General features: G+C 44.5%; 1 protein-coding gene across 1 annotated transcript in view; it reads right to left on the reverse strand.

The window, feature by feature from the left end:
* Positions 1-751: 751 nt before the first annotated feature.
* AP3M2 (adaptor related protein complex 3 subunit mu 2) overlaps positions 752-26,415 on the reverse strand; it is a 236,068-nt gene continuing 210,404 nt past the window's right edge. The window contains exons 7-9 of the mRNA XM_069617663.1: positions 21,606-21,813; positions 20,414-20,558; positions 752-1,902 (exon numbers count right to left, since the gene is read on the reverse strand). Coding sequence (XP_069473764.1) covers positions 1,802-1,902; positions 20,414-20,558; positions 21,606-21,813 — 454 coding nt within the window. The 3' untranslated portion in view covers positions 752-1,801. The remainder of the gene's footprint in view (positions 1,903-20,413; positions 20,559-21,605; positions 21,814-26,415) is intronic.

Consider the following 26,415-nt stretch of genomic DNA (forward strand, 5'->3'; position numbering starts at 1 on the left):
AGAGGAACCCACCACCAGGATGTCTTGTGCAAAACAATTACTTTATGTCCTGAGAAATCCATCAGCACAGCAAATTGGCTGTTCTTTGAAACACAAAGATCTGTTGCAGACTTCTAATGCTTGTGGTTTAAGCAAGTATTCTTACAAAGGCCGCCTGTGCGATCGAGTGATTGAAAAAACAAGCGCACATTAAACCATCTGTAAAAGCACCTAACATGCTTGCTGTGAGAAGAGCAAAGGGATGATCACCTGGAAAGGGCGCAATCTCTGTTGGGACACACAGGTAGTAGAGCCATCCCAAACCAACCAGCAACACTTTAAGGCTATAGTAAGACTGGGTTTCTGTTTGTTCACAGTGGGAGCAACATTGTCTTGGTTTGACATTCCTCCTGGAAGGTTCCCTCTAATGGATCAGTCTTCCATGTGTGGGTTATGTTATGTTAGCTGTACTTTTGTTACATGCTGCATGTTGCCTATTCAGGGATGCAGAGCACAAGATCTTGAGTAACTTTGATGACAGACATGAATATCACCACTTATGAGACATATGCAATTACAGTTAAGCAACTTTTGAATAATATGAACATTTACTTGTTCCCTAAGAAAACAACTTGAGCTGCTAACAGTTTCTAACCATTTAACAGCCAAGATATTAATTGTGATGGCGAAAGAAAATAACAGAAGAGATGCCGATCTTTGCTTTCATGAAAACTCATTCAAGCAGTTAAAGAATAAACTCACTTCAGAGGTGTTGCTTTTGGCTAAATATATTAAGTAGAGAAAGATCCTAGACAGAGATAAGAGCCTTTGGAGGAAGTACAACGTCCCTTGCCACTACTTTGTCCTGGGCGTGGCCCACCATGAAGGTAAACACATTGTCGTGGAGCGCAGCACACGTTCATGGTTTGTATGGTTGTTAACAGAACATATTGAGCATAGAAAACTTTCTGTGGTTGTTGTAGATGTTGTACCATGCCCAGGCACAGTCACTATGTTGGTCATTTGCAGGAGCTCATTGACATCAGTTCCAAAAAAGGGGATTACATTGAGCAGGACTTTCAGAACATGCACTTCGAGTTGGAACAAGGAAGTTCTTAACAAGGCATGACCAAATGCCACAAAATCATGATAGTAGGAGATCAGAGAGATATAACTATGGGTTCCTGGAGACATCGCCCACATCTGGTCTCGGACACTCTCATCTGCAAAGGCATGCAGGTGACTTGTTCAAACTATATCTACATTTTGTTATATCCAATGCCCAGATGACGAGAGTATGTAAAGCATCACGACCAATCAGAGATGCATGCTGTCTCATCACTGTGGTTTACTGGTCTCGCTCCTGTTGCTGCTGGGAATAAGGATACCTCCTGTCCCATTCAGTCTTCACCCACCTACAGTCACAAAGAAAGGACATAATTCCTAATCTAGAGTAATTCCATTAGTTCAAATAAAAGTCCTCTCAGTATTAGGGGTAAAATGCTAAAAATTGCAACTCAATCACTCACACGATCTTCTCAAACCATAAACAAGTAGCTACTGCAAACAAAACACAGACAGACACAAACAAACACACACCCAACAGTGCTCCAAACCCACACTACCCCTAACCCCCCAACTCTCTGAAGCTCAGAAGTAGAATTCAAGGTCCATACAAGACATCTTTCTTTTACCAATATCTTCCATTAAAGTTCTGGAAGATGACAGTTCCTCCTACAGTCCAGGCCACGGATGTTGAACAAAATGCTCTGCAGTCTGTGGAAAGTCCAGGCTTGGGTGGGGTCCTTTCCCCAGGGGTTCTCTATGTGCGCACCTGAAACTTCCCAGCTTTTGTCATGTACTTGATGCCTTTGAAAGGTTTGTATTTCTCTCCATACATATCCAGGCGGTTCACCTTCAGTCCTGCAAAACACCAAGGGAGAGTGGTAAAGCTGTGTTAAACACTGACACACCACACCGGAAATAAATCATGGAGTATTACAGCTAGACGCAGTATGAGAATGAGGTGACTGGGTTGCCCATATGGGTGAAAAATGAGGGGGACTGGAGAATGCCGAGGCCAGGAGAAGCCACCAGCAACATGCTGCAACTCCTGGAGTTAGTATATGGGGCACACTATAGGTTTCCTAGCCACTGTTCAGGCACCCCCACCAGTCAACTCTTTAGGAAGACTTCCCTTGTGAACCCGAAAATGAAATGTAGTGCATGAAAAGACTAGCGTATACACAGAGATGACTGCTCACACCAGGCTCAATTGCGGTCTGCTTCAGGGCCAAGATGTCTTGTTGAATCCACCTTAGACATGCAAGCCCCAGAGTAGATCACGTATCAGAGCCAGAAGCAAAGCGGATGCCTGCAAAAAGAGAAAAAACAAACCAGACAAACGCACAGTGCTAACTTTTTTTGAGCAAGAGAACAATTTCGGAAGATACCAGCAACAAAAAAATCCAAAAAAAAACAGGTCTGCACAGAGTCTATGATGCCCGAGCCTGACCCAAAGATGGCGTACTGCCGATGTAAACACCCGAACCACACAGGTAGGAACCTGAGCCAAATAGAACCATTAAAACATACAATAACTGATTTCACATGCGATAAGGTGCACATCTCTAGGCTTTGTGGGAATTAGGGCAACATTCCAGAGAGTTGGAGTTGTAGTGATTATGGAAGCAGCCAAAGCAGAGAGAAAGAGGATGCCAAACCAAACAGGTAATACGGTGGAAGACCCAAGAAACACCTGCGGCTATGCCAAATAGGCCACCCTGTTTGGAAGCAAACACTTGCAGGAAAGAACAGAGCAAAGAACCTGCTATAGGGACTTCACTGAGATGCTGGCAAGAGCAACTGTATTTTACAGAGAAAGTAGGAGAGTAGCCTACGTGGAGCTCTAGGCCAGACACTAGTGGCAGCTGGAAAGCCACCACACCTAAAAGGAAGCGTAGAACCGTGAACACCTCAGAAGAGGCTGCAGCAGGCTCAAACCCAGGAACACGGCCATTGTCTTGGGCGAGGAGTATTTAAATACTGCAGTCTGAAAAGGACCCAGGTGGAGGGCTGCATACACAAGGAGAACCCTAGGACAGAATGGGGACAATTGAAATGCCTTGACATGGTAGGAGGGTATCACAAGGTTATAGATTTCCGGAGGACAAGAACTCTTCTGGATCATTTTCCAAAGCCAAGTCAAGAGGTGTGCTGGGGTACTTTAGGGAACCCTCAGATTATGAGTGCATTGAAGGATGGTTCCCAGGCACAGCTGCCCTAGAACTGTGTAGACTAGAAATGGGACTGGACAGCAAATGAAAGACAGTGGGTCCTTGTAGCTCAGGCCATTTAACTTGTTTGATTTGTCCCTCCCTACTGATAGTTACCGAGAACCTCCCTTTTATGTTGGTGAGATATTCCAGTAGGTTCAGTGTTCATCTCACTCTACTGTGATCCTAGGACTGGAATAAGAGGAACTAGGAATTAGTATGGGGAAAATCGAGCCGGGGGACCAAAGCAATCCTAGAGCAAGAATTGGGGAAAAGGAGAGGAACCAACCCTAGGATATTGTAGTATTATTCCTGCAACACTAGGTTTATCGAGTACTGACGGATAGGCTAACATTTGTTTATTATTGGTCCACCGCCTCTGACTGGCAGAATAGACAATTCTCCTTTTGTTGTGCCACTTACTCTTCAAAGCTCACCCTTTGTTTACTCAAAAATAAAAGTTGACCTGGCCCAACCGTCATGTGTGGGAATGGGCTGTTTCTCCTTCCTAATAACAGCGGTCAACTGGTGAGATAAACACCCCTGCTCTGTATGGTTATGTGTAAACTCAAATTAAGGTCCCCAAAAAAAAAGGAAATGGGGTAAATAATCATCAATAAAGAAGTTTACCCATTAGTGAAATAATTCAATCCAATAATGTAACAACATTATAATACAAATTTAATGCACAAATAATAGGGCAACATCAACAAAGTGTAAAATCATAAGAATGTAGAATGTTGTCCCTCCTGCCCTAGGACGAGACCTCTTCCATGGGGCCGCATTGCGTCCACAGTACAATAGTCCCCGTGGGGGTGGTCACCGAGGAAGGATCACATGGTCGAGGAACCCCTTATGGGATTAGGGATGACCATGTTCAAAGAATGCAGTATTCCTCTGTGTTAGTACACCTAAACCCTTCTGCCATGTTAAATCTGCCTTCCCCTCTTGTGGATAGCGCCAATGTCTGCTATACTCAAGTTAGTCTACTAATATACTTGACAACGTTAAAACCCCAGAGAATACAAAGTATACAGCATATGGCTCTACTACACATATTGGGAAATATAAGCCACTTTCTGACTGAAATATTAAAGAAAGCAAAGTAGCTTACATCTGACTGTCAGGTACTGAGAAGAAAAAGATGACCGGGAGTCCAAGGATACCTATGGAGAAGCACAGTGAGTACTTTGGTTCCTCAACAAATGTGATTGGTCCAAAGCAACTCCCTTTTCCAGCGCAGGAGTTTAAACATCCCACAGCCAAGATACAACGGGAGAGCTATTCTCCAAGGAAGAATCCAGCGAGCTGTGCAGTGGCGAAAGGGACGCGAGCCAGCAGGAGGGAACCAAGAGCAAACAATAAGAAGACAAGCAGGGTACAAGAAGCAAGGACTGCTTCGAGCTGTTGCCGTGTGGAACCTCCGGGCATCCAGAGCACCAGGGAAGCATCCATGAGAGAGGACGCATCACCAGGAACAATCGGACGCCAGGAGAGCCGCTGGCAAACCGGGACAAAGCCCCGAACACTACAGGAGCCTGAAGAGACGCAGCAGCTGCTCAGGAAACACTGGTACCTACCAGAACGCAGCAAACTTGTATGCAGGTTACCCAAGTGATGCTGGAGGTCCGGGGGATGAAGGAGGTGAATAAAGAACCCGGATTAAGAGGGTCTGAGACCCTGGGAATGAAGTGCAAGTCTGGGAAACGCGCTCATATGAGAAACAGAAACAAAAGCCAATCTGAATATTTCAAGTCTAGGACCTGCACCCAAAAAGACATAGTTCACATTGGGACTGTTGCCTGGCAGGAGAGTAAACCAAGCAACTGTGAATGTTACAAGTCGGGGACTCGCACCCAAATAAGGACAGCCCTTGAGAGGACGAAGGCTTGGCATCAGGGTATACCAAGCTAGTTTGAATATTGTGAGTCTGAGACCCGCACCCAAAATATAAGTTCATGAAAAGATATCTGATTGGCAGGCAGTGAACCAACCAGTTATATTGCAAATCTGGGACTCGCACCCAAAATAAGTTAAGAATACATAGTGTAAACAGATCCTACGCTTGGCAAAAGAAGTGTGCCAAGTTGGGGGGATAAACAGGAGAAGCATAAGGAGCATATTCTTGTGACCTGCCTATTGACATTTGTATAAGCAAGTACAGGTCTGAAAGGCACCAAAAGGAGAGAAACACTATGAAGGAATATAGGTGTAAGGACTAAGGCTTGACCATTGGCATCCTATGAACATTTCTTTATTTTACTACTTGTGCTTTCCCAGAAGACTGGGAACTTTTCTGTTGGTTAGACCTACAAAGAACACTACAAAAAGCAATCCAGGGGAAAGCATTACAAGCCTAACCTTGGAGTTCTACATTTGGGAATATTTTTTCATCGTCACCCAATATCGATTGGCCCAGAGACCGGGAACTTTTCTGCTGGATGGATCTACAAAGAACATTTTATATTAGGAAGAGATCATCCCTGCACAGTTGGTTTAAGTTATTAGTGTTAGGGACAGAAGTAGGCTTTTGAGACATACCAGTGACAGACTTAATAATTTGAGCATTCTGACAATTTCCTTAGTTTTCTTAGAGGCAGGGAAACCCCTCTTGATTTTGGAGACAGAGGCACTTTTCCAACCCTTCTTCTGTCCAAAAACATACCAATGTTGTGTCCGAAACTTACTTCTGCACCTTCACATATGGGAGACAATACAATAAGCAAATTATAAATTAGAGAGTATAGTCAACATAAAATATACACCAGCTGTAGTTCATAGAAGTCATTAGTGTTCAACCCAATAACATGTGGGCTAAATTGAGAGCTAGGGGTGATCAAATATACTATATAAAGAATCAAGATCAAGGAATGTTCATAGGTGTACTCGGGACGTGAATCCTGGTTGGTCTAACGAATTTGTAGACATCTGTGGTATGATTCCTAGGATTGTGTGGATCAGGTCAACGTCTGTAGGCGTTTTGGCGATGTATCATTAGTTGGCCTTTCTCAGGACCCAAAACATAGTTATAGTAGGCGTCCAGCCAAAATCAAATCACAGATAGAGGAGTTATTTATAAGTGGGAGTAGATGAATCTTATATTGTTTCAGTGCCCAAAATGGAAATCAGTCACTCACCCTTCATTGTGTTGTGGGATTTATAACCCTGTACGAAAGTACAATAAATTGGCACTCAACGTATGCATGTAGCATCCTGTAACGAAGGAGTTTACTAAAGTTCCTTCCCAGTTTAGAGATCAGGGGTATCCATTCAGAAGACAAAAAGGATGGGGAAGAAAACTTATTTGCAAGTCTGTTACCTTCAAAGGTGTGTGTGGCTGATTTTGGAGAGCATACAGTGGATGAATTAGTCCGATGTTAACTGCAAGAGTAAAATCATAAAGCTAATATATTTCATTGCATTTATCAGATTAGTGAGAAAGTCTCAAAGCTTCATAGGAGGGGCTGAGGGATACCATAATTTACCAGAGCATGTAGTTCAGGGTTCAAAGATTGCAAACGGCAGGTATGTTGCAGCGCGTAAGGGTGCCATCTTGTGTACAGGTGGATATAAATAGAAATATGCAGCGTTATGACATCACCACGTATTCAAAACAAACATAGGTGTGGACAGCACTGAATGAAAAAAAGCCCTTCATGTGTACAATACTTGGCTAAAAGCCAGAATAAAGCCAAAGTAATGGTAATGCATGGTAATACATGGTGTAAATCCTGACATTCAGACAAATGGGACATGTCAAGATTAATGATAATCAACAGTACTACCAACTCATATTGTTAATGATTACAATGTGGCCAAAATCTGAATTAAATAGGGATTATGGATTATTTAGCCCTTCTCTGTTAGTTTTCATTTTGAAGATTCAATAGGCTATTTTCCAAAAGGATTAGATACTTAAGCTGTGAAGACAAGCTACCAGAACTTGAAAATCTGAGAACCAGTCATCTACAAAGGGCCAGGCAGAAGTCCATACCGAGGCTATCGTACAAGCCTCTCTTATTTCTTAGTTCGGTGTTTTTTGAAAGTGGTAGGGCCAGTTAGTTACTTAAGTTTCAGGCAAAAGACTTTATTTTGACTTGATATGAACCCTTAGCTTTACTTTTGCTAGGTCGGGAACTTCCCTCATAGCAATAGGGCAAGTTAGGAGTCTGTTTGATTTTAAATAAAACCTTTTTGAACAGGTCATTTAGTTGTCAACTCATCCTCTTGGTTCACCGCACTACCTAAAGGAAGTGTTTGTTCCCGTAAATATGCACTTACAAACTTTAAAATAAAATTCAACATGTTCCAATGGTCATGTGTGGAAGTGGTCTGTCCCTCCTTCATGATACAGGTCAACTGGTGAGATAAGCACCCCTGCTCTGTATGATTATGTGACTATGTCAATGGTTGCTATTTAGAGGCACACCAATGAAGGGATTGATGAATAGTGGACAAGGGTGAGAGATTTGGAATAAAGGAAGACATTCTTAACTGCTAAACATGGCCTCAATCATTGTGGCATTATTAGATGTATGCCAACAGTTAGCCATCTACTTTTTCCAGGATTGTGTAGCCGATATGCTGGTAATTTCCACAGCATCCTTAGGTTCAGCATGGTCATATTCTCCTTTGAGAATTAATGTTTTTGTAACAGTTGCACCGTTTCATCCTTTATCACAATTTCCAAATGTTAAAGTACCCATATCCACAAATCTCCTGATTAACCACATTCATTTGGGACTATGAAAGCAAAGGTTACTGTGATGACTCCTTTGGAGCCATCACTAAACCCCAGCCTAATGTCTCCTCTCATGTGGCTAGGAGAAGGCAGCTGCTACCTGATCCTAACCCTGGGGCTGGTAACATGAGGGAGGATCACATGGGAGGAGACAACTGTGAATGGAAAGCGGTGACTCCTCTATGAGAGACGCTGTATTCATCCTCTTTTGAGGAGAGTGCCATAATTCCCCAATATCCAATGGCATGCTAGGAATGTGCAATTCCCTATCCTAGAGCTATCAAAAGTACAGGCTGTGAAAAATCTGCTAAACAGCATAAAAGTGGTACATTGGCGGTTCAGGAAGTAAATATGACAACTCAAATTATGATTCGAACACATGGGTAAATCCAAACCACTTTTTACAACCTCCTCTAAATTTGACAAATCAGTTCATATATCAGTTTGATTTAACCAACTATAAAAAGGCCAAGAACATTATGGACTGCAGAACCCATAATGCTTGTGGTACTGGGACAAGGATGAGAAGCTCAGAGTTAATGAAGATTAAAAGTACCATGAAGTTTAATGAGCATGCTAGTAGTGGGATGAATTTCATGTGGGAGGAGAAAGAGTAGGAGACGCTGATGGTGTAGCAGTGGCAGCAGCAGGACTACATGCTAGAGACGCTGTGGAGGAAGAGGAAGCACCAACGGAGGCCAACGCAGGAGAAGATGCTTGGCCATGCTGAGAAGGTACAGCTAGAAGCGGCAAAGTGGAAAGCTCCACCGTATAGGAGACGGGCTCCCAACATGCCGAGGACCGCTCTAGTAGAGAAGCAGAACCAGAGAGCTCACATAGCGGTCAGTCAGAGCTCCCCTGAAGCACTGCGCTTACCGCGACAGTCCTACCGGAGCTGGCAGCAGTGCAGACAGACCCGAATGGGAGACGCTATCCACGAGTCAAAAGGACCCAGAGAGAGAAAACGGCGAGCTGGCCTGAGACGCCAGGTGACCCCAGGGCACTCAAAAAAAGACTTATGATTGAAACTAATGATTATGAATACCGACCCAATGAAATATGGCAGTCAAGGCGCAACATCCCTGTTAAGGGATACCATTTGGAGAATAATTGTATCCTGCATTGCCAGAAGCCAGGAGGCAGGAGGCAGAAGAGTGATACAACGATATCCAGGGGGCAACTTCCATGTTCAGAGTTACCAATTGGGGAATAATTGTAATCCACGTTGCCAAAACCGAAGAGGCCACAGAAGAGGGATACACGAGCGACTAGGGTACAACTCTACTGATAAGGGATATCAATTGGGGGGAAATTGTAACCAGCACTGCCAGAAGCCAAGAGGTTGCATGAGAGTGATACAAAGGCTACAGGAGTGCAACCCTCTTTATATGAGACGTCAATGGGGAGGAACTTGTAAACTGCATTGCCAACAGCCAAAAGGCGATAGAAGATGAATACAGAGACAACAAGGGTCCAACCTCCCCTTTATGGAACACCAACCATATTGTCAAGTGTCAAGAGACTTTAAAGAGAAGCATTTATTGTTAAAGCCTCCTCATATAGGCTATTGGTGTGGAGAATCCTGGACTAAGCATTACCACTGCACTGAGTTGTAGGAGTTTGCATCCTGGCAGGCAAGTATACCAGGAACGAAGAAGATGATTTGAAGTACTGTGGTTGTGGTAAAAAGGTGTGTTGGAAAGAATATGATAATTCTATCACCTTTTGTAATGAGCTGTTGCATTAACAAGAGCAATTACTATGCTATCCTGACAAAAGTTTTTCCTTTGAAGAAGTGTGATGTGCTAATGATTACATGGCCTTTTTGAAAAGAACAACTGTCTTATGGTTTATGAACTTGTGTATCAAGGGAAGGACGTTCAATTTGCCAAGCAGGAGACTGTGGGAAATAACAGTTGTTTTGTTTTGTGACCAAGCATTTGTGAAGGAGTCATTTTCTTTGCCAAGTGGAAGGATCCAGCAAATAAAAAATAATTTTTGTGCTACGTTGAATGGAATGTTGTTGTTGCACAGAACTCTATTGAATCTGAACTTTATTCAAGGCATTCCTGAATTGATCAAGGGGAAGGGAGTCCAACCCTGGTCACAAGGAGTACTTTCTAAAGGCTTTGAGTTTGAATTGGTATGTTATTTTGTGGAGTTAAAAACAGACAGACATTCCTTGTATGATTTTTGTTGTGTGTAATAGTGTGAAGGTCAGATACTTTTTGGAAACTATGTTATTTTTCTTAATTTTAGTTTGCCAGGCAGGGCCAACCTTTTCAGGGTAGGGAAAGAAGTTTGTCTCACCTCTTTTTATTTAATAAAATGCAACATTTGCGAAAATTATACCTTTGTGTCCGCCTCGCATTTCTGAGCCCTCACACTTACCAGTGGCATTCCTATTCTTAATTGCATTTCAATATTTCTATTACAGAGGGGCTGTTCCTGTACAATTGAACCATTTCTTTGTGACAACTTAACCCATGACCCAACACATTAGGGACCACAGATTTGATCTGTACCAAGGCATAAAATGAGCAGTATCGCATCATAATTTGCGATATAATATTGCTGTGTATTTGAACAATCATATTGCACTAATTACAAGCATGCACAGCCGGTGAGGCAGAAGCACCCGGGCTGGGCTAAAAACTTTGTATCAATGTTATGAGCCCAGCCCGGGTGCAGCGTCATCACGTGGAGAGGAGGACATCGGCCCCACTCTCACACTCGGCTCTGGTTTCTTCCGAGGTAAGATGGAGTGCTTAGGAGAGGTTTGAGTGTGGGAGCCCTTCTGCAAGCAAATGTGTTTGTTGGGGCTGGGTGTTAGCATGTGGCATTGCTGGGAAGAAATATTTCTCCCGCCCAAAATGTGCATTTTATCCATAGGCAATGGCAGTGGCCTCAGCCCTACAGATAAGGGGTGTATTGGCCACTTGTACACCCTAAAAAAAGCAAATACTCCCAACAAAAAAAAATAGGGAAATAACCTTGTGCCACTGCTTTCACCCACTCAGCTACATGTATATTATGCTTGGATCAGTAATACAAGTAGTACCACAGGAGAAACTACGGTTATCACTGCCTGATCAGAAGTAAAGCTGTAGCTTTTATTGTGCATGAATAACCAGGTGCAAAGAAATATTATTACTAAGACAATTTCATTTTCCAGCAAAAAATATTTTGCCCCACTTATAAAATACTCTCATTGGGAATTTGAATTACATTTTTATTCCCCCAAAAAAAGTCATTTTATTCCTGACTTTAAAAAAAAAAATAGGGAGTAAAATACTCCCACTTTCAAATCATATCTGGAGCACTGAGTGGCCTAGATGGCCATTAAATTGCACAATTTGCTGCTAACTGTTGCCACTCAGTACTTCCCAAATTGCTGTGAAGTCATAAAATGCACCTGTGACCCATAGGTTCAGAGAACAGATTTCCCATCTCTTGGGCACCCGGATCATTTTCATTTATTGGAATTTAGTGGTATCTGGGACCGCTGCAGGCCCCATTTACATCCTTTATTTTCATCTTTTAGATCATCTGAGTTTTTTCTGACTTGCAATAAGCCAGACCACAAATGGAAGATTACATGAGGTTAACTTGCTGGGCCCGTTATTGCCTCCATATGAGAATTTCTGGCAGTAACAGGCCGGTGTAGCATTAGGGCCTCACCAACACGTGCAGACCAAGAGACTGAACTCTGGCCATCTACTGTGGTTTTGGTGCTGCAGAATGAGAACTAATTATGTGTGTCCTCAAGTTGGTAACCCCTGTTTGTCACAAACTCCTTGTAGCTGCTGTCTTCAACTTGAGCAGTTGACACTGTGATGCAGCCAACTGATGGACCTTTAATGTTGAATTTTTTTCAGTTAGTCATGACCACCTCGAAACCACATACTGTGAAATTGGCCACAGCTTTGGGGTGGCAGAGAAAATACAACTCAGGAAAAACCTGGCTAGACATTTATGAAGAACACACTGTATGTGGAAGATGTTCACTTTGTGCAGAGTTTCAAACAGATTTACATTCAATGAGGAATTTCAGTGCCTCATTGCTTTCTGGGATCAGTGGCTCCCAGCTGAAAGTAGACACACTCCGCAAGCACCTGGAAACAGAGCAACACTGAAAAGCCGAAAGTGCAAGAAATTGGGAAAGCCACGCAGTAGTGCGGGCCTTTATCGCCACACTGCAATTGGTGAGTTAGTGGAGATTTTTCCTAGGGCTGTGCTTAGTTCGAGCAATTGCAAGCTGCTTTTGACAGTCATTGATTTTATGATTTTTTATTTGTGAAAGCGGGGGGAGCGTTGGCTACAGCAGGGGATCAGCATAGACACACTGTGGGCAAGCTAATGGATATCCTTTATGCAATGGCAAAGGAGGACATTCCTATTAAAAGGATTTCTGCGTTGGCTGAGCAGGAGAAACGACATGGTGTTGACCTGGGCTGCAAGTACACTAATGCTGTAACAGGATGAGAGCTTAAAATTTGTATTGGACGCTACCTTCAGGAAGAACTATTTAATGTTCTCAAAACTGATGATAGTGTAGTAGAGAAGGAGTTAGTGTACGTTATATATGTAAACCCACAAAGTGGTGAAGTGGAGGTTTCTTTTATCAAAACAAAATCAGTTGGTGATGGTTGCAGTGAGGGGTTGATAAAACCTCCATTGGAAGTCCTAAATGAAACCGGGATCACCTTAAAGAAAACGGTGGGATTTGGGGCTGACGGGGCAGCAGTTAACTTAGGTGTGAAACAAGGTCTTGCTCAAGCAAGACATTAAATGGCTGGTATCTGTCCATTCATTTTCTCACTGTTTTGAATTGGCAGTGAAGGATGCAATGGATAAGACTTGCTTTAGTGATGTATCCAATATGTTAATGCAATTGCTTTATTTGTATCAAAAACGCCCCAAAAGGTTGCGTGAATTGCATGCTCTGGGATTAGCCATAGAACAGTCTGTTTAGAAACCAAGGAAAGATCCTGGGACCTGTTAGGTGCAACATAAATTACTTGCTACTCAGGACCTGAATACATCTTTCCCTGTTGTCTGTGCACATTTTGAAAGTATGGCAGCTGATCCAAGCCATGACCAGGCAAAAGCCAAGGGAGTGTTGCAGCTTTTAACACGGTTTCAGATGGTATGCCATCTGCTTTTCTTTGAGCAGATGCTGCAACCCCTTGCTGGATTTTCTCTTGTACTTCAGAAGGAAGTGATTGAAATGCCAGAACTTATTAGCTCCATATCTACTTTAGAAATTACTCTGCAAACTGTAAGGGGAGAGACTGCCTTGGTAGGAAGTGAGCTTCATACTCGTGAGGAAAATAAATTATTGTCTGAAACCTGCAAGTCGGTTTCCTATCGTGGGGTCCAACTAACACATGCGAGTGCACATTCTGAAAGGTTTCAAGCAACAGTGTACAAAATATGTCCGAAACATTGACAAACCTTGTGAAGATATTGTCCTTTACTGAGGACTATGACTGTGCAAAAGTGTTAGACACAAGATTATGTCCATCAGATTTAAAAGAGTTGGAAAAGTATGGAAATAATGACATTGTTAGAGTGGCAGAACACTTTTTTGAAACCATTATTGACTGCAGTTTTTCAGTATTAAGTCCTGGAACAATTCTGTCTCAGTGGAAAGAGTTTAAAGTATTTGCCCATTACAGCCTTGTAAACTGCCACCAAAAGAGATCTGAGTGCAACTGGCAACCCTCTATGGCACCTCATATACCGAGCTTGTGAAGCTCAAACATCCAGAGTTTCCCCTGTGTCCAATGCAGTTGCAGAATGCTGCTTGTCCTGCATGAACAAAGTTAAAACTGACTGGAGGGCATCCCTGCCAGAAGAGACTGTTGAAACACTCATTTGTATAAAGAAGCAAGGTCCTACTCCTGCAGAGCTCAAGTACAGAAAGGCTGTCAATTTATTTCTTAGCATGAAACCAAGACGTCCTAGTGTTTCCGATGATGACTTAAGGCCTAGCTCTCCCAAAAAGAACAGATGCACACCAAGCACGTCTCAAGACACAGATTCTTAGTCCTACACATTCCTTTTAAAATGTGTTTCCCTATTTTAAACCAAGCAGTAAAGTTGCTTGTGACTGTTTATGCCAAACACCAGCTATATGTAATTTGATATAATAAAATTTAAATTGCACACACTATTGAGTCTTTATTGATGTCTTTTTTAACAATATGAAGGACAGAGCACTGTGCTGCAACAATGACTGCATGACTCAGCCACACAGCCTTGAACTGAAAAATGTTTTTAAAGCTTTCTTTATCATTTATTTGGTGGGCCATTCATGCAGCAAACCTTTACATTTTACAGACATTGCACTAATGTTATACTTCAGAGGTACATAGAAATCATTTCTGCATTCTTGTTAATTCTGTGTCTTGGGGTACAACTAATTCTGGTGACATTAAATATGAGTACAAAAATTGCTACTGAAATAAAGTTCATTTGCTAATCATAAAAACTGTAATTAGCAAATTCTGCTAATCAATTTTTGAAAACGAATGTATGCCTTGCTGTACCCTTTCGCACATACGCTGCTAAATTGTTAGAACAGGTGTTAGCAGAACACACGCAGTACTTTGTAGAGCTAATAAGTGCTGGAGCATTCCCTAGCAGCGTGTTGTCGAGATAGTGTTGACAGGCACCCCCTGCAACCTCAGATATGTACACTGGGGTCAGCCAGGCCGGGTTTCAGAGGTGACAGCCATGAATTGGCTGTTTGAAAAAGTGCATGTGGTCCACCAACAGCAAAAAAGCCGGGAGAGGAAAAAGATTTGATTGCTGTCCTTAGTGGTATTCAAACTTGGGGAGGCGGGGTGTGGTGCAGTTTCCAGGGAGGTGCAAATTGCACAGCTTGAAAACAAATAAACAGCTCCTCAACATGGCAATGCTCTCTTGCAGCGCGGCAAGTCCATCCTTTCTTGCAGAGGTCCCATTCGCAAGTAGTGTGAAAGAGCTTCTGGAATGAGAAGGTAGGCAGGTTTTCTCCTGAGCACAGAAGCAAGACCTTTGGCCCAGTATACTTCACGTGCCCATGATCAGAGTAGCTGTGAACACATAACCAACAGAATTGCAGCCACCATATAGGCAGTTGGGTCGGACAAGGGGTGTGAATGAGCAGCAAGGAAAAGGAATGAAGAGAAGGAGAGTGAACTAAAGGGAAGAGTGATTGCACGGGATGAAGAGCGAAAGGAGGAATACACAGAAGTGGCATTGGAGAAGAGACAGGGCGAGAAGAAGAGAGGGAGTGAGTCCTAAAGGGAAGGCTGAAATAAATGAATGACAATAGAAATGGATAGCACAGAAGAAGGCATGTAAAAAGAGGCCAGATAGAGAGGGCGGTAAAGACAGGAGTCAGAAAGGACCAACAGAAAAGAAAATGGGAAAGTGTGCAGCTGGGAGAGAGACAGCAAGAGGGGCTTAAGACACAAAATGATGGGGTGGACAGAAGGGAAAATGGGATGCAAGGTGCACAGGAGAGAGAAGACTGAAGAGTAACAAGACAGAATGCAAAGGAACGATATAAGAACATGGGGAAGAGAAATGGAAGAGGCAGTAGGAGAGGAAAAGGAGACCAACCCGGAGGGAGTGAGGAGACACAGAAGTAGAGGAAGGGACAGAGTGGGAAAAGAGACAGAAAGAAGGTGTGAAGGAGAGGAGGGATGGTGAGTACAGAGGCATGGTGAAATAACAGTAGATGGAGATTGTAAGACTGAGTAAGGAGAGGCAGGACAGATTATGGAAGAAGGTAAAAAAGCGTGACAGAACAGCAGTGAGAGAGTGAAGACCAGAAAGGAAGAACACGAGAGGGAGAGTATAGCTGCATCCCACTATGGAAATATAAACCTTAGCGACTGGCCTTTTTCTCCTCTGCTGCCCCAGACACAATAAAGCAAACTGCCACATGTGTACTCCGCCCTCTTGCCACATATGGAACCCTCTGAAATTGCACTCATTTGGAAGCCACAACCCCTGGGGAAGGGCCTGAACCATGTTGCGACCATGCAAAGCAGCCCACAGAAAAGATTAGGCCGGACCCAGAGGCCACTATACCAGGACTGTGGAACTGTGAGCCACTGTCCATGACTTACTGCCATGGCCAGTGGCCATACTCCCTGGGGCGTGAGATTCAGCCATCGTGCGTGCCCCGTGTAGCAACCGATGGCAGACATTGGCCATGGCCTGCATCCTGTCACAGTGGCCACTTTACCCCACAATGAGGCTGTGGGCCACTGTCTATGTCTTGCAGTCACGGCCAGTGGCCACACTCCATGGGGAACGGGCTTCAGCCATGTTCCAAGCCCTGCTAAGCATAGACAGGCCGGGCCGAGGGGCCCTTTATAACACAGAGTCCGTCCCTGGTCGCCATTGACAGTAGTCATATTATAGCAGGCTATGCTCCCGGCACGAACGGTATATCACTATTTTTCTGTACTTATATTTTGGCACGTTAAAAACACACACTGGACGGATAAATGCCAAATTTGCAAAAGCATGATTTTGGGACCCGAAAAACCTCCACACCCAAGTTTGGTAAAAATCCATCCAACGGTTCGGCTGTAGATATGACAGAAATTTCTTTCCCATTCAAGCCAATACGAATTGTGATAATGTACAGATACACCCTCCCACACCCAAAACTCTTTTGTGTCCCCTTGATGAAACCGCACCAAACCTTTGGGTCTACATATTTTCTCAAAAGTTTCACACAGATTCTCAATTCCATCCAGAGATCTGGCAGAGAAGCAGGGCATTACAGGGCTGGCTACTGTAAGGGCTACTGGACCACTAAAGGAATAGTCTTCAAATCTTCAGCAGGCTGCTCTTCTACACCCAGGCTTTCTAGCACCACACAAATGGACTGGTACTAGACAGTTCCAACCCCTTTCCTGGGCCACACACACACACCAAGTCACACCAGTCCTCAAAAATAGATGCTTTCCAGTGCAAGAAGTACATAATCTTATAAGGACTTGCCTGACCTGAGATGGGCAGGAAGAAGTCCAAATTACAATATGGCCAAAGAACAAGCGAAAATCTCTTGGCACAAACATTTTATGGCACTAGCGACGTTTGGTAGCTACACACGGTAAACGCGAATATGCACACCCAAAATAATGTGAAAACAGTAACAATGTAACAGCTGCCACCAGCTTGTCTTTAGGCACATATAAAAGTAACTGAAAACCCCATGTGTCAAAAGTTAGGGTGATACAAAAGTATCCCCTTTGCACTGCACTGTAAGATGCTGGGTGCAATGTTAAAAAGTTCGAGAATTCAAAAGGGAAAAATTGTTTCGAGTACTGATCGTCTGGAGAACTGATCAGTTTCCCCATAACAATGAGCAAAAGGCAAGTGAAGTGAAGTTGAAGGCTTTGCATCCCTTGAAGAAGTCAGGAACGATAAAAACAGAGCAAAACAAATGGGATTCCATCGGAGGCTATGGAGAGAAAGTTGAATAAGAGAAATCTTTCCTAAACCCTGTCCATACTAAACAAAATGAAGAAAGCAGATGTGAGGCAGAAAAGGCCTCACCCGCTGCCAAAGAAAATCAGAGGACACCACTAAACCGAACAGAAATGTAAGGGAATCTGCCCAGAATAATAACCACAAAGCTCTCCTGGGTCATGTCATTCCGGCCAGGTGGTTTGTGCTACCAACTAGAGCTGGAAACGTTCAGCATATTATTGGGTGGTGATCAGATGGATTTCCAAAATCAGCCCTGTTGCAAGGATTTTGGGAGGCTACTCTAGTATGGTAAACAGGGAAGAAAGACACAGAGATTAGCCAAACACTATCAAGATGAGGTAGCTCAACAGTCCAGGTATACTCTCAGGAAGGTTGTGAGAGTGGTCTAGGGCGACAATGAGTCTACACAGACCAACACCAGTAATTCCAGTAAGACAATAAGCATATACAATTATTTATAGGCTTTTAGTTTACACACTACGTAAGTAAAACTCATAAGTAAATAATGTCATACAAAACCTCATAAAACATATGTACACAGCCACTCTTAGGAGAAATATAATTGCATATGAAATAATTGCCAGTGCAATACAGGCAGTGGCCAGATGCATAGAAATAGACAGAACTCTTTAGAATCAACACAAAACAACGACCCCTAATACTCATGAAGTCCATCCCTAAGATGGTTTGCGGCCTTGTGCCAAAATGTTGTCAGTTCCAAAGCATATACTTCTTCAGGAAAGTTTATATAGGAATAGCAGTGAGTTCCAAAGCTAGATACATGTTCAAATAAAGTTCAAGTAAGTACTCGACTCAATCCAACACACTATAATGGTCCTAGAGAAGGATCCTTAACCCAGGTTTCACCGAGGTCCGATCAGAGTGAGCTAGGGTCAGGACTCAACACCTTAGATGCCTGTTGCTTCCACCCCCCGTCTCCCATATTGTATGTAATGTAGACTTACCCCCTGGCTCAGCGTTCTCAAGGTACCATGGTTTTGAGGTTCCAGAGTTTGTGCCAGGCTTCTACTTCTGTTCTTGTTCCTACCGCAAGGGTAATCTAGACGTCTAGACAGTAGAGATACTTTGGTACACAGGATTTCATTTTAGTTAGTCTCGGTGCACAGGAATCTGTTCCAAACAGCTTCAGGTTGAAGACGCAAAATAAGTGAAGAACTCTGTTGGAGAGACAGCCACCGGGCACGAAGAAGACAAGATCCAATAAAGGTCATCACAGTCAGGCGACAGGCGACCGTACAGCAGGGAACACAAGAGCAACCCTAGCACAGCACCCCTTGGCGTGAGACAGCTGAAAAAGCAGGAGCAGGTGACTTGTGGCACACGCTGAAGATCTGCCAAGTCTCTGCTCGGAACGACGACTGCTGCAGTGAGGTAGCCCAGGCGAGAGTGAGTCAATCCACTAATTACGGAGTCTTCTTGAGATCAAGACAGAGGAGCAGGGCTTCACTGGCACAACACTGGAGTCAATGCTGGTCAGCTCCAGGGGTCATCTTCGTGGAAGTCTTGGCACCAACAATGATCAAATTAACAGTTGCAGGAGCCCTCTTTTTTTCCAAAATTCAGACTGGGGGCAAGTTTAAGCCCACCACTGGTAAGGAGCTACACATTTAAACAGCCATTGGCTATCCAATCATGGATATCCGCGGCCGCCACATCTGCCCTGCAACAGACTTTCAGGCACCAGTAATAAGGACGGGGACTAGACGGTGCCAGCCTGTTCACCCACTCATACCCACACTCACCCACCCTCCACCCTCACCTCCACCCATCCACATCCCCATCCCCATACACCCTTAGTCCACAAAGGCATGGCCATCTTAAGGTTCTAGCCGCCTTTATAAACATGTTGCAGTAATGTCAAAAATAAACAAGTAAAATAACACAGAAACAGTAAAAATCTCACAGCAGACATCACCTTGTCTTAGGCACAGATTAAAAGTAACCAAAAAAATATAAGTATACAAAGTATCCTAAGTGCACTTCAGCGCAACATGATGTGTGCAATTGTAACAATAGAAGAATTTATAAAGAAAGACATAGGGCCTCATTACGAGTCCAGTGGTAGCCGTGCAGGAAAAACCGGCAGGCTGCTGCCGGACCGATAATAGTATTCCGTCTCTGTGATTGCCAGAATCACCGGGGCATTACAACCCCAGTGACCCGGTAATTCTGGAGGCGTAATTCTGTAAATCCCCATTCCCATGGAGTCCAAAAGGACTCCATGGGGATGGGGACCATGGAAAAACCGGTTCCGTCTATGACTGAGCCGGTGTTTTCATGTCTCCCTGCAGGTGGGTGGTGTTACTTCCACCAGGTCAGACCTGTCGGGAGTGACAACTCGAGCCTGCAGGACTCAGAATCGGCTGGTCCGGAAACAGTGGCGGCGGATTTACCGCCACCGTTGTTTCCGGACCAGCTGACTCATAATGAGACCCATCTCCGTACTGATGGTTTTAGGGACAAGTCAATGTCCCCATAAGAATGAGCAAACCAGGCAAGAGAAGTACAACAGAAGCTTTACTGACCTCCATAAAGTCAGCACAGGGTTCAAAACAAGCAAACAGAAAGGTTGTCCCATAGAAACATATGGTGGGCAAAGCAGAACAAATGCTATTTCCCCAACAGGTGGTTACACTGCAACATTGTTAGCTGTATAAGTTTTTGAACAGTGGGGCTGCATACGAGATTGGAATGAAGACTTCAGCCACAAAGCCTTCATAGTCCAAAACATCAGGCGAGCCAAAGGTTGCAGACCCATGTCCTAGGATGACTCCTCCATGGAATATGGCAATACGTTGAGGGGACATAGTCGATAATAACAATGCTGGACTACACAATAATAAACATAGTGGAGTTGTCATGAGGTTTAGCTTGTTAGCCAAGGATTACTTACCAGAGATTGCAAGCTGCTGTATCTTGAAGTTCAGGTTAATAGTGGGATTTTCATCAGGTTTGGAACACCCTGCTTGCAGACTCATTGACCCTTTCAAACTCGGCAACTTCTGCGGGTTTATCTTCCCTATGTCCCATGAGAGCAACTACATAGAAACCAGAAATAAAAAGGCAAATTACACAGAAGGATATCAGAAACCGCAAGGAACGCAAGTGCGATTAGGTGTGATGGGAAGGTGTGATAACCCACACTCAACTGCCCTAATCTTTCACAGTGTGGGGAGAGTAGCAGGAGAGGTTAGAGTGAGCAAGGATGATGAACTGTGAGCTCAACTACCTACGAAGTCTATCCCAATTGCAGAAACATTATGTGGGCACAATCATAGGTTAACAATCGTAGGTTAAAAACAACACACACATTCAACTGCAAAAACCAGTCATGTGATGTCTGAATGGGGTACACACTTGCACCTCTATCACCATATGAGGGGTCCTGATTGAGTCTGAAGCATGATTTCTAAAGAAAGATTACACATATCAGTCAAGAAGTGCACAACAAGGTGGTGATATAGCCTCTTTCTCTTCTTAGGTAACCCACGACTCCCCGGATCTTGACATACACTCTGTCCTTTGAAGGCATTTGTATATCTCAATCTCTTATAAATCAGAGTCCATGGACAAATAGAGTCATGTAAGACAAACATGTTGGTGTCTCAGAACTCTATCAGGGCTCTAGGTCAAATTCTCAGACTCCTTCCTCTAGGACTTCGTGGCCCCTTTACCTAGCTAGATCCTGTGCAAATCCCAAGGTGCTACCGCACACCAAGGGCAGCCGGCCTTCTGATGCAAGCACTTTGGGCTTCAAACTCCTCTGTGGGTGGCACAGTATGGTGTTGTGCTTTTTCAGAACTGCCCTTTTCATCGCAGGCCACTTTCACCGAGTCCCATTTCACCAAACAGATTTTATCGCAAATATGTAGATGGGGTATGGGTAAAGGTATTTTGGGGGTGGGGGTGGAAACGAGGTTGTGGGTGGACTCCCCGTTCCCCCTGGAATTATTTGCAGTAAAATAAAATTTGGTGAAATGGGGTTCAGTGAAATCCTTGTGAGCAAACAGCAGAACTGCTTTTTCAGCTTTGAAGTGACTGCCTATAGTAGCAATCAAGAGATCGAAGCACTCCTTGCTTCTCACCTTGGTAACAGGGTCAAAAGTGTACGTCCCCTGAGAAGGGGTCAGAGTCATGTTTAAGACCCCTTTGGGCATTTGACTTGTGACAGTCACTCCTTCCACAGTTTTTCCCATGGTTTGCTTCGGTCCCACAGTGATCTCAAAGTGACCCATGGAGCTGTTCTCTCGGAATGTGATATTGTGCTTTACATAGACAGGAATGGCCACCAGGCTGCAAAAAAGAAATTGGACATGAGATATTGGTTATGAACAAACATACAATGAGAAAAAATTACAGATGGCTTTGGGTGTGGACTGTGAGAGTATAGAAAGTCCAAAGAGGACAAGAATGGTATGAAAAATAACACATGGAGGGCAAAGATCGAATTCTATACAGGCACGGAATAGAGAAAAAATACACAATATAGTCCAGGAAGATGGGCGACAAAGGACAGTATAAGGAGGGAAGAGGTGAAAGCCCAGAATGAAAAGTTAGCATAAGCAAGCATCACAACTGAAGGTTAAGACACCAAGAAGGCCAGGAATAGGCACGGCACATCATCAGCACACCTTTCATAATGTTTGAGTTCATTTAGCCAGTCAGGAACATGAAATCTCTGCAAATTCCAGACAGAATAAGTCAATACTTGCCTGGAATTATGTGTTCCCTCTTGGCTGGGCCAAGCTGAATGCCCAGTGTGCTGACCCTCTGCTTAAAACTGCTTCTGCTCACCTCATTTCCCCCAGTCGCTGCCCAGGATATCTGCTTCCCCCACCCCTCTCCATAACCCCTCAACCTATATGTTCAATGACACTGCCCTTCATCCTTGTCTGGTCTCAGTCGCCTTTTCTCTCTCCTGGATGCTGCAGTGGACTTAATCCACCGAGGGGATCTTGCGGTGCAACTTTCGGCCTCTTATTTGCATGCATGCGGCCTCACTTCCATCATATGCCGCAACATGTCCTGCCTTCCCTGTGTCTGCGCATCTGTCAACAATGGATGCAGGCGACAGCGTAGGACGCTTTTTGGCCCATACTCTCATTCAATAGTTTTAGCACCCGAGGAGATGGACAATAAGGTTCCAAAGCCCTCCTATGCCCTTGCTTCACTTGGAATGTAAAGGAAGCTGTGCGCAACTCCTACAGAGGGAGGAGAATCCACAGTACGCAGAGCCTCTGTCAACACGCCCTGCAGGGGCGCAGCTGTGGAGCCAGCAGTGGAGTAGCAGCAACGCCCGCTAGCTGGAGTCTGCGAAGCAGGTATGCTGACTGAGCAATAGGCTCCGGTCAGGAAAGGAGGCTAGACGGGAAGAAAACCATCTTTCCTAGTGGGGCAAACACTTAAGCTCAGTAGTGGGCCAGGAGCCCAGCAACTGACGCAGAGACCAGAAGAAAGCAAGGAACCCAAGTCCCTGAGCTCCACACAGCGAGTGCCGGTGCTAGCGAGACGAGAACAAACAGGGAGGCAAATGCTCAAACCGTGAGGACACCAGCAAAGGCATTAAGCTGTGATGTCAGCCTGCCAAAGCCGTTCCCGGTACGAGACGCTGGGAAACCGGAACGAGCACAGGAACTAGGTAATCTGGAACAAGACATGTGAATATTGCACATTAAGGCTGGACATGTGGCCATGAGCGTGAAAGCCTAAAAGAGTGCAACGCTATGCGATCCAATGCAAAGAGTGAAAGAAATAAAAATATGAACACTGTATGTGAAGGCTGGAGACGCCCTTCACAGTATCAGTAATTGAGAGAATTATATGGACACACGTCCTGTGAACCGGTGAGTGAAAGGAATATGTGTGCTTCTTATCCAGGCTGGGGAAGCCAACAAGTATATGAAAGTTATTGGACTGAAAACCAATAATCCCACCAGAAAGCCACAGGACTTTGGGGAGTCCCAGTGACACAAAGGTAGGATACAAAGAAAAGTACATGCAAAATAATCCTGAAAGGATTTTACTACTGGTATAAGCCAAAGTAATCCTGGAGGGATTTATCCAGTGGTAAACAGCGAATAAAGTGTAAAGGAATAAGAATTTGTCTTTTCCTCTTAGAGGGGCTGGGGCGAGAGAACCATCTAAAAGACACTTATTTTAACCTACGAAGACTGGACAGTGTATAGAGACGCTTTAACAGAACTTAGAGACTTATAATAAGTCCACTAAGAGCTGGGCCAGGCAGAAGCCCATTCCAAGGCTGTTGTACAAAACTCCTTTTCTATTAAGTTAGGATTTCTAAAAGTGGTAGAGCTGGTTATTAACTAGGAACTTTGATTCAGGACGCGTTATTTTGGACTGCGACAAGGACTCTTAGTTTTTGTTTTAGAAGGCAGGGAATTTCCCTCATAGCGAAACAGCCAGCTAGTCATTTTTCCTTTTATTTGAATAAACACATCTATACCCTGAACCACCGTTGTCAGAGTCCTTCTTCTGGTTCGTCACACCAGTAATTGGGCTTTGTCAAAGAATGGTAAGGAACCATTCACAGCCGGGGTTGGGAGGCCTACCAGTGTGATTGCCAGAGCCAGTTCATCCCCTGAGGTGGATGGTGGCAGCAGGGAGGGCCTCATTTCTTGCTGACCCCTTGTGACAAATTGTTTCTGTGCAGAACCCGGTTTACAGTCAGAATCGCCTACAGCACAACCAAAGCTCGCAAGCCGCAGAGTTCTGTTCATCCCAGCGAGACGCCACCCCTTCCCATACCCCAACCCAGAACAGCCATGCTGGAGACAAGCAAAGCCGCACAGCAACCTCCAGCAGCGTGTTTGTCAATGGGACCGGCAGAGCATGCTGATGGTCCCGCAACAAAGCCACTACAGCACCAGGGACTAAAAGGGGAAAAGTTCCCAAGATTTACCCACAGCACCTTGCAGCCAAAGGCCCAAAAAACAAACTTTGAACTACATGTTTTCTCACCATAAGACCCCGTAGGCGGCATGCCTGCACAGAAGAAGTGGGTGGGGCTAAAACTCACTTTAAAGGCTTGGCTATGTGATGAATCTGGACTATTCGTCCCTTCTACCCAGAGGGCATTGTGACGAATCTGGACAATTCGTTCTTTCTCCCAACAGGTGAGCCACCCCTTTGAGGCTAGGGATGTGAGCCCGCTAAGCAAGACCCTCCCTAGGGGTCTGAGAAAGTGGGACCTCACTGGGAGTGACTGCCCTCTTGGGGACAAGGACTCCCATTCAGAGAAGGAACTCGCTCTCCCGAATATGCTAGCCGCCTAAATGGGAATTCCAAAGACTTGTCCATGTTTTGGATTGACCAAATAGAGACATTTCTTCAAATTCTTGGCTTCAGGTAATGCTGGATTCCACCTGAACCCCTCAGTCGAAGAGAGACGACAAATCCATTTTGTTTGCAATGGCGTACATAAAAAGACAAGGAACCTTGAATGAAGAGGAGACCATGCTACGCAGAGGCAATCCTCTGATGGGACGATGTTCTGCATCGCTGGAGCCACACTAGATAGCGGAGCGAGCGGTAGTGTGGAGAGCGAATAGAGATGCTCGCAAGACGGCTGGCGTCCTGTCTGACCAGGAAGCCATGGTCAGAGAGAGACACAGTACAGCGTCCATCTCGCCTAGTGGTGGGACAACATGGAAGCTGTGGTGGGGCTGGGGGCCGTAAACCAATGCCGAAATCAGACTGCAGCGGAGAGCCTTAAACCCTGAACTACATGAACTGTCGAGCTGAGCAGTAGAAGGGAAGTGAACCCTCCCAAAAAGGTAACGCAGTGGAGCAGGGCTAACTGTGTGATTTGAGGCTCGGAAAGTCCTAAGGGTTACGGGAGCTAGATAAACACGAATAGAGACAAAGCAAGCATATTAGTGGGCCAGAGGGCTTTGGGGAGCCCTGGGAAACTGAAGACATTAACGCTCCAGGATGGAGAAGCAAAAAGGGTTAAGGGAGCTTGGAAAACCTGAACAGGCAGACGCTGTACCGACGCCCTGCTAAGGCAAGCCTGACAGAGGGCCAGAGGACTCTGGGAAGTCCAAGAAACCTGAAATATAGCATGCAGAATTGGGGGGCGGGGGAGAGAGAGAACCTGGAAGGTTCAAATATTTAAAAACAAGACAAGGACACCTTCAAGCACCAAGCGGGAAATGGCAGAGTTGTGTTAAAGAAATCTCTGCTTTCCTAAGAAAAAGGAAACCTTATGGAGGATATGTAAAGACTTGAAAAGTTGGCATATAGAAGCTGAGAAATGTATTATTAAAAAGTTGAAATTTGCCAGAACTTTGTTGAACTTTTAAAACTTGCATCCTGAGGAAAAGGAATCCGAGTGTGGGGCCAAGCAGATGTCCAAGGCTGAGGGCGCTGTCCCAGCCTCTGTTTTGTTTTCTTTATGGTGGTAAGGCCAGTTAGTTGGTTAGGATTCGGGCTAAGGTTTTCTTTTGGGACTTTTGACTAGCACCATTAGTTTAAGTTTGATAGCAAGGGAACTAACCTCACAGTGGCTGAATAGGCATTTGCGTTTCACTTTTAATAAACACCCTTGAAATATGTCACTATTTATTCTGACTCCTTCTGGTTCACCACAGGAGCCAACCCCTTTGAGGCTAGGGAAGTGAGCCTGCTCCCTTGTGGGCTGGGCAAGTGGGACCTTACTGGGAGTGACTCCACTCTTGGGGACAAGGACTCCCATTCCTGCCAGGAACTCGCTGCCTATCTGCCTATCCCTCCCTGCATTATCTGCATACATGGGAATCAGAAAGACTGTTAACTCAGTTTTGGATTTACCGAATAGTGACAGTTCTTCAAACCCTTTGGCTTCAGATAATGCTGTATTTCGCCTGAATGCCACAGTCAAGGTAGAATGACACCCCC

This window comes from Ambystoma mexicanum, chromosome 10 (genome assembly GCF_040938575.1).
Source record: "Ambystoma mexicanum isolate Mex_15411 chromosome 10, UKY_AmexF1_1, whole genome shotgun sequence".
In the NCBI taxonomy this organism is placed as follows: domain Eukaryota; kingdom Metazoa; phylum Chordata; class Amphibia; order Caudata; family Ambystomatidae; genus Ambystoma; species Ambystoma mexicanum.